Raw genomic sequence first — 11240 nt, 5'->3', positions numbered from 1 at the left:
CTCCTGACATAAAAAACATCAATGAGGCTTTAAGAAATCTATTTACTTGCTACAAGGAGGTTCCCTTTTTGTAAGGAGGTAACAATTCTGTAAATTGTAGAATGACAACATGAGATCAAATGCTTACAGCCACTCGGTATCTATAATAGAGGAAATTAAATGATTCCATGAAATTATTTAAAAATGCCCAATTACAAAGTCATACTAGAATCCTATTGGTTGCTGGGCTGACCTCTAAATGCATAATATCTCTTACTCACTATGGAGATGACTCCAGCTGTGTATAAAAGAAGCATTTCCAAGCTCAGTTAATCCAACCAAAGCAATTTACATCTTCTTCTCAATTCCTCTCCAACAGCCCAAGATCACAGTCATGTCTGCAAGCAAAGGAGGTTCACACCAGCAGTCCAAAGGCCATGACCGTAAGTATATTATTTGCACAGTTCTTTATTATATTCTTATAAGTCTTCTTCTACTCTATCTTCATATTCACCAGCTTCTATAGTGATTTATGCAGTCAGTTTACTCAAAAATAACTTAAAGGGACACTCAAACAAAATTAATCTTTCATTATTCAGATAGAGCAGCAATTTTAAACAACTTTCCAATTTACTCCCATTAACAAAATGTGCACAGTCTTTTTATATTTAAACTTTTTGAGACACCAGCTCCTACTGAGCATGTGCAAGAATAAGTGTGTATACATTTGTGAATGGCTGATGGCTGTCACATGGTTCGTGTATGCATTTGTGATTGGCTGATGCTGTCACATGTTACAGGGAGAGTGGAAAAAGACATAACTTAAAATTGTCATAGAAAAAAATCTACTACTCATTTGAAGTTCAGACTAAGTGCTATTGCATTGTCTTTTTATCTTGCATTTGTTGATTATGCAAATCTACTGTGTTGACTGGTCCTTTAAATATATACCTTAGCGAATCAACATTAGGAACTGGTGAAGAAGATAAAATGGCTGGTGAGGTTGGTGAAGATGCAGAGGGTGAATAGAATTAGTCAATGTTGTCCCATATCACTAAACACCTCTATAAAAGAACAAATCACCAATAGACTCTACTCATTAACAAATTACTGCTCAAATTCCCCCTATTTTATTCAATAGAACTCATTCCCTCACCTTCCCATTCTTTATTGAATAATCTGCATAGAATAACATGGGAATTTATTACATTTTGAATGCTGGAGAAACTGTAAGTGAATTAGCCAAGAGAGCACAATGATATTAGCCAATAGACCACTAATTGAAGTCTTTTCAACTTACTTGTTTTCAAATTACTCTACTCTCTTTGTATGGTTTATTGAAAAGCATACTTATGTAGGCTTAGCAGCACCAATGCTCTGCTGTGAGCTAGCAGGTGATTGGGGGATACCTGCATATGCCTATTTTTATTGGGCCAACAAATGTGTTCAGCTAGCTCCCAGTAGTGCATAGATTCTAAAAAGCTGGTTTTAAAGGCTCATGAAACCCAATTTTTTTTTTCATGATGTAGATAGAGAATACAATTTAAAAAGTTTACAATTTACTTATATTATTAAATCTGCTTCATTCTCATATTATTCTTTGTTAAAGAGACATCTAGATAGGTAGAATGCATGTCTAGAGCACTACATGACAGGAAATAGTGCTGCCATATTGTGTGCTTTCTAATGTATAACATTCTTGCAAAACTGCTGCCATATAATGCTGCAGCCGTGCACACCCCTGAGCTTAGCTTCCTGCTTTTTAACACAGGATACCAAGAAAACAAAGAAAATTTTATAATAGAAATACACTAGAAAGTTGTTTAAAATTGTATGTTCTATCTGAATCATGAAAGAAATATTTGGGGGTTTATGTCCCTTTAATTTTGATTTGCATGTGTTAAACACATAGTTGCAAGCAACGCATTAAACCATTTAATTTTTTGCACTTTTATGCCACTTAAGCTAGTAAAGTACCTATATTCATACTAACTTGTATTCATACTAACTTATATTCATACTAACTTATATTCATACTTATATTCATACTAACTTATATTCATACTTATATTCATACTAACTTATATTCATACTAACTTATATTCATACTTATATTCATACTAACTTATATTCATACTTATATTCATACTAACTTATATTCATACTAACTTATATTCATACTTATCTTCATACTAACTTATATTCATACTAACTTATATTCATACTAACTTATATTCATACTTATCTTCATACTAACTTATATTTATACTTATCTTCATACTAACTTATATTCATACTAACTTATATTCATACTAACTTATATTCATACTAACTTATATTCATACTTATCTTCATACTAACTTATATTCATACTAACTTATATTCATACTAACTTATATTCATACTTACTTATATTCATACTTATATTCATACTAACTTATATTCATACTAACTTATATTCATACTTATCTTCATACTAACTTATCTTCATACTTACTTATATTCATACTAACTTATCTTCATACTTACTTATATTCATACTAACTTGTATTCATACTAACTTATATTCATACTTAGATTCATACTAACTTATATTCATACTAATATATATTCATACTAATATATATTCATACTAACTTATATTCATACGACTTATATTCATACTAACTTATATTCATACTAATATATATTCATACTAACTTATATTCATACTAATATATATTCATACTAACTTATATTCATACTAACTTATATTCATACTTACTTATATTCATACTAACTTATATTCATACTAACATATTCATACTAACTTATATTCATACTTATCTTCATACTAACTTATATTCATACTTATCTTCATACTAACTTATATTCATACTAACTTATATTCATACTAACTTATATTCATACTTATCTTCATACTAACTTATATTCATACTAACTTATATTCATACTAACTTATATTCATACTTACTTATATTCATACTTATATTCATACTTATATTCATACTAACTTATATTCATACTAACTTATATTCATACTTATCTTCATACTAACTTATCTTCATACTTACTTATATTCATACTAACTTATCTTCATACTTACTTATATTCATACTAACTTGTATTCATACTAACTTATATTCATACTTAGATTCATACTAACTTATATTCATACTAATATATATTCATACTAATATATATTCATACTAACTTATATTCATACGACTTATATTCATACTAACTTATATTCATACTCATATATATTCATACTAACTTATATTCATACTAACTTATATTCATACTTACTTATATTCATACTAACTTGTATTCATACTACTTATATTCATACTAACTTATATTCATACTTACTTATATTCATACTAACTTATATTCATACTAACTTGTATTCATACTAACTTATATTCATACTTACTTATATTCATACTAACTTATATTCATACTAACTTATATTCATACTTACTTATATTCATACTAACTTGTATTCATACTAACTTATATTCATACTAACTTATATTCATACTTACTTATATTCATACTAACTTATATTCATACTAACTTGTATTCATACTAACTTGTATTCATACTAACTTATATTCATACTAACTTGTATTCATACTAACTTATATTCATACTTACTTATATTCATACTAACTTGTATTCATACTAACTTATATTCATACTTACTTATATTCATACTAACTTGTATTCATACTAACTTGTATTCATACTAACTTGTATTCATACTAACTTATATTCATACTAACTTATATTCATACGACTTATATTCATACTAACTTATATTCATACGACTTATATTCATACTAACTTGTATTCATACTAACTTGTATTCATACTAACTTATATTCATACTAACTTGTATTCATACTAACTTATATTCATACTTATATTCATACTAACTTATATTTATACTAACTTATATTCATACTTATATTCATACTAACTTATATTCATACTTATATTCATACTTACTTATATTCATACTAACTTATATTCATACTTATATTCATACTAACTTATATTCATACTAACTTGTATTCCTACTAACTTATATTCATACTTATATTCATACTAACTTATATTCATACTAACTTATATTCATACTTATATTCATACTAACTTATATTCATACTTATATTCATACTTACTTATATTCATACTAACTTATATTCATACTTATATTCATACTAACTTATATTCATACTAACTTATATTCATACTAACTTGTATTCATACTAACTTATATTCATACTAACTTATATTAATACTTATATTCATACTAACTTATATTCATACTTATATTCATACTTACTTATATGCATACTAACTTATATTCATACTTATATTCATACTAACTTATATTCATACTTATATTCATACTAACTTATATTCATACTTACTTATATGCATACTAACTTATATTCATACTTATATTCATACTAACTTATATTCATACTTATATTCATACTTACTTATATGCATACTAACTTATATTCATACTTATATTCATACTTACTTATATGCATACTAACTTATATTCATACTTATATTCATACTAACTTATATTCATACTTATATTCATACTTACTTATATGCATACTAACTTATATTCATACTTATATTCATACTAACTTATATTCATACTTATATTCATACTTACTTATATTCATACTAACCTATATTCATACTTATATTCATACTAACTTATATTCATACTAACTTATATTCATACTAACTTGTATTCATACTAACTTATATTCATACTAACTTATATTCATACTAACTTGTATTCATACTAACTTATATTCATACTAACTTATATTCCTACTAACTTATATTCAGGGAAAAAAATCAAACAAACCAAGATGACAATCACTTGTATAAAGATTTGAGATGAATATAACTGTTACCATTTACATGGCAATCAGGTATAATTAACAGAACTGTTGCCATCATCTGACATGATTCTCAGCTACTTTGTTCTAAAATGAATAATACAAATAAACAAGATGCCATAACAAACAAAACACAACTGTTCTAAGATATTCTTAAAGGGACACTAAACCATTTTTTTTTTCTTTCATGATTCAGATAGAGCATGCAATTTTAAGCAACTTTCTAATTTACTCCTATTATCAATTTTTCTTTGTTCTCTTGCTATCTTTATTTGAAAAGAAAGAATCTAAGCTTAGGAGTCGGCCCATTTTTGGTCCAGCAACCGGGTAGTGCTTGCTGATTGGTGGCTAAATATAGGACCAATCAGCAAGCGTTACCCAGGTTACTGAATCAAAAATGTACAGGCTCCTAAGCTTAGATTACTGCTTTTTCAAATAAAGATAGAAAGAGAATGAAGAACAATTGCTAATAGGAGTAAATTATAAAGTTGCTTAAAATAGCATGCTCTATCTGAATTATGAAAGAAAAAAATTGGTATATCCCTTTAATTGTTACAAAACTCTACAGTTCTGAAGTGATCTTAAAGGGACATTCCTGGCAAAACTGAAATGCACATAGATTAATTACATATTTGAAAAGCAACATATTTGCAATATACATGTATTGGCAAAAATGCTTCTAGTAAAAGTTATCACTGTTTGAGTATTAACAATTTTTCTCTGCACGTGCATGTGAAGCATAGCTAGATATTCTCAGTGCACCACCATTTTAAATACTGCAGCTGCTCAGAGCACCAGTGGGGCTTGTATCATGTCAGCAATTAACAAATTGAGTCATTACCAGATGGTACAAGCATTTTAGGCTCTCGGCACATATTTAAATACACATTTGAAACAGTTATAGCTTTTATCTTCTATACAAAACTGAAATGCATCCATGTGTATTCCAATTATGGTTGGAATTTCCCTTTACTTCAGCTGCTGAAAATTTTTATTAGTCTGGGACCTTTGGAGTTGTGCACATTTCTAGGCCTATGCATTATATATATTTGCAATGAAGCACTGCCTTGCAAAAGTTCTGAATAAGAAAAAAAAAGTTTTAAAAGTACTATTTTGCAGACCAGAGATGTACAACTTTAAAAGTATCTTGAGTATATTTATCTTATCTCTTTTAATGTGGCTATTTAGGGACAGCAACGAATTAGCTCCTGCACTGATTAAGCAATCACTATGTTGAATGTTGCAGGGTTAGTGGTCTGGAATCTGTTGGATGTATTACAGTCTCTTTGGGGCAGTAAAAAATGTCAGTTTTCCGGAGCCAATTGCAGAGAAAAAAGGCAAAATAAAAAACAAACACAAGCAATATATATATATATATATATAAACATAATATGAATTAAATAAAAACAAATATAAAGTCAACTTATGTACATTGTTGTGTTTTAGATGCTGAGGATCATGTGAAAGAGGCTCATCAAGATAAAGGTCATGGGGGTCAAGAAAAAGGCCACGAGGCTCAAGAGAAAGGTCATGGGGGTCAAGACAAAGGCCATGAAGCTCAAGAAAAAGGTCATGGGGGTCAAGATAAATGTCATCAAGGTCACAGTGGAGGTGATGGAAGTCATGATAAGAAAGGCCACGATGACTCCAGCAAAGGTCATGGGGGCCAAGATAAAGGTCATGGTGGAGATAAAGGAGGTCATGATGAGAAAGGTCATGGGGGTCATGGAGGAGACAATAAAGTTCACAAAGGTCCAGCTAAAAAGTGAAGATTTCATAAGTGAAAATGATTCTGCTCAACCCACGCTAATAAATGGGAAACTAATCAAGACCATTCTATAAAATACCAGCTGTCTAACATTACATCAATGTGTTTATTATAAAAAAGAGTTCCCAAGCTTGTGTGTATTGTAAGAAAACTATTAATAAACTCATATTTCTGAAGATGCCTTCGTGAAGTGTTGATTTTAAGTGAGAAAGCATATTGTGCTTATAGATGGCTATAAAATTGTATCAAACTGTAAGATTAGTGTTAGTAAAGTCTGAGATGAGAAGCTTAGATTTAACAACACTTCAGTAGGATAGTGCTGACTCACTCAACAGATTCCCTGAGTTGTCACTGAACCATCAACCTCAATATAAAAGAAACTAGTGACCATCTCATAGTGATGTTATATTCAGTTATATTTTTAATTCATGAGCTGCAACTTTCCAATTTACTCATATTATAAATTTTATTTCATTCTCTTGGTATCTTTTATTGAAGGAACAGCAATGCACTACTGGGAGCTAGATTAACACAATCATTAAGTCAATGACAAGAGGCATATATGTAAAGCCACCAATCAGAAGCTAGCTTCCAGCTCCTAAGCCTACCTATGTATGCTTTTCAACAAAGAATACAAAGAAAACAAAGAAATTTAGATAGAAGTAAATTTGAAAGTTGTTTAAAACAGTATGCTCTATCTGAATAATGAAAGAAACTTCTGTGGGTTTCATATCTCTTTAATCACAGTATATAATAACAAGAATGATTATCACTTGTCAGTGTTGCAGTAGGGCACTCAACTTATTAAACTAAACATGAACTAAAGGAACATACATTTGTAAGTATTCTGGGGCTGTATAACAACAACATTCTATTTTATGAAACTTTGCTACAATTTAAAATAGTATGAAATGCTTGTGCAATGCAGCCTCCTGCACATTTGCGGCCAATCGACCACTAACAGGGGGTGTCAATCATCCCGATCATATCGGGAGATTATTGACCACCTCACGACCGCTACTTCTTAACTTAAGTTTCAGGCGGACCTGAAACTACGGGGGTAGATTGCAGCATTCGCTGCTTGATAAATCTACCTACTAAAGTAAAGTGTAAGGGTTAAAAAAAAAAATCACAAAACACAGCCAATACATATTAAAATAAAATATTACACTCATATATGCTCTTTTTAATAAAAACATATAATTTAACTATTGATCAAAAGTTTTTAAAAAGTGTTTGTGTATTTGTGCACACATAGACACATGTATACACATATATACACATAAGCACATGTATACACATATATACACATATATACACATATATACACATATATACACATAAGCACATGTATACACATATATACACATATATACACATATATACACATATATACACATAAACACATGTATACACATATATACACATATATACACATATATACACATATATACACATATATACACATGTATACACATATATACACATAAGCACATGTATACACATATATACACATATATACACATATATACACATATATACACATATATACACATAAGCACATGTATACACATATATACACATATATACACATATATACACATATATACACATAAACACATGTATACACATATATACACATATATACACATATATACACATATATACACATATATACACATAAGCACATGTATACACATATATACACATATATACACATATATACACATATATACACATATATACACATAAACACATGTATACACATATATACACATATATACACATATATACACATATATACACATATATACACATGTATACACATATATACACATAAGCACATGTATACACATATATACACATATATACACATATATACACATATATACACATATATACACATAAGCACATGTATACACATATATACACATATATACACATATATACACATATATACACATAAGCACATGTATACACATATATACACATATATACACATATATACACATATATACACATATATACACATAAGCACATGTATACACATATATACACATATATACACATATATACACATATATACACATATATACACATGTATACACATATATACACATAAGCACATGTATACACATATATACACATATATACACATATATACACATATATACACATATATACACATAAGCACATGTATACACATATATACACATATATACACATATATACACATATATACACATATATACACATAAGCACATGTATACACATATATACACATATATACACATATATACACATATATACACATAAGCACATGTATACACATATATACACATATATACACATATATACACATATATACACATATATACACATAAGCACATGTATACACATATATACACATATATACACATATATACACATATATACACATAAGCACATGTATACACATATATACACATATAGACACATGTATACACATATATACACATAAGCACATGTATACACATATATACACATATATACACATATATACACATATATACACATATATACACATAAGCACATGTATACACATATATACACATATATACACATATATACACATATATACACATAAGCACATGTATACACATATATACACATATATACACATATATACACATATATACACATATATACACATGTATACACATAAGCACATGTATACACATATATACACATATATACACATATATACACATATATACACATATATACACATATATACACATATATACACATATATACACATAAGCACATGTATACACATATATACACATATATACACATATATACACATATATACACATATATACACATGTATACACATATATACACATAAGCACATGTATACACATATATACACATATATACACATATATACACATATATACACATAAGCACATGTATACACATATATACACATATATACACATATATACACATGTATACACATATATACACATAAGCACATGTATACACATATATACACATATATACACATATATACACATATATACACATAAACACATATATACACATATATACACATATATACACATGTATACACATGTATACACATATACACACATGTATACACATATATACACATGTATACACATATATACACATATATACACATATATACACATGTATACACATATATACACATATATACACATGTATACACATATATACACATAAGCACATGTATACACATATATACACATATATACACATATATACACATAAACACATATATACACATATATACACATATATACACATATATACACATATATACACATGTATACACATATATACACATAAGCACATGTATACACATATATACACATATATACACATATATACACATAAACACATGTATACACATATATACACATAAACACATGTATACACATATATACACATAAACACATGTATACACATATATACACATAAACACATGTATACACATATATACACATAAACACATGTATACACATATATACACATAAACACATGTATACACATATATACACATAAACACATGTATACACATATATACACATAACACTTATGAGCTCTTCCCAGTCAAATAGTTTGAAATAGGCAACATTTTTAATCAATTTTAAAATATATATATATACACATCAATTTAAAAATAACATTTTCTTTTTAGTGAAGAACATAGGAATTTCAAGTATTTCTATTCAAAACACATTAAAGTGTTTTGAATATAAATACTTGAAATTCCTATGTTCTTCACTTAAAAGAAAATTGTATTTTTATTTTTAAGACTATCTATCTATCTATCTATTTATCTATATCTATGTACATTCATATAGATCTTTAAGTATAGATATATAATTTACAAAAAATATACAGATATAGAAATATAGAAATATACATTTTAAAATAAAAATAATATTTTCTTGAAGTGAAGAACATAGGAATGTGAAGTATTCCTAACACTCCTTATGCTTTTGCTCAGCTGATATAGTGCAGTGTCGGGTTAGCGCACAAGTGATGACTGAAACGTTTTTCTTCACTGTGCCCTATTGAAGTCTTTGGGGAGAAGGAGTTATGGTGGTCGCGATATACTAAGTCCTGAAGTTAGCGTGACTGAGTCTTTCGGTCTCGCATTAACTTTTTAATTTTAACTTGTAATACCCAAGATAATCCGGCCTCGCTCATTTTTTAACTTGATGGCAGTGAACACTCAATCGCAAAACAATGAGCACACCACTTGTAACCTGGGCCTACTTGTGCTGATGTTGATTCCAGAGGCAGTTTGAAGCTCTATAGTGAGTGAAGCAACAGATGGTAGATGACTTATAGACACTTTGCACTTCAGTGCCAGTCAGTCCTACTCTGTGCTACTTCATGACTGGGCTTTTGCTTCCAGAAACTTCCATTTCACAATAATAGCACTTACAGTTTACCAGGGGCAGACCTAGTGGGACAGAAATGTCACAACAGGGGCAGATCTAGTGGGACAGAAATGT

General features: G+C 28.4%; 1 protein-coding gene across 1 annotated transcript; it reads left to right on the top strand.

Moving 5' to 3' along the window:
• Positions 1-255: 255 nt before the first annotated feature.
• Positions 256-6726, top strand: LOC128639482 (golgin subfamily A member 6-like protein 2). The gene is made up of 2 exons (XM_053691623.1): positions 256-422; positions 6363-6726. Exons 1-2 carry the CDS (start codon positions 374-376, stop codon positions 6683-6685), a joined length of 372 nt encoding a protein of 123 aa, XP_053547598.1. The 5' UTR covers positions 256-373; the 3' UTR covers positions 6686-6726.
• The last annotated feature ends 4514 nt before the right edge of the window (positions 6727-11240 follow it).

This window comes from Bombina bombina, chromosome 9 (assembly GCF_027579735.1).
Source record: "Bombina bombina isolate aBomBom1 chromosome 9, aBomBom1.pri, whole genome shotgun sequence".
NCBI classification, from domain to species: Eukaryota; Metazoa; Chordata; class Amphibia; order Anura; family Bombinatoridae; genus Bombina; species Bombina bombina.
Note: the sequence above shows the minus strand (reverse complement) of the source record. Positions and strands in the feature narration are given on the sequence as shown.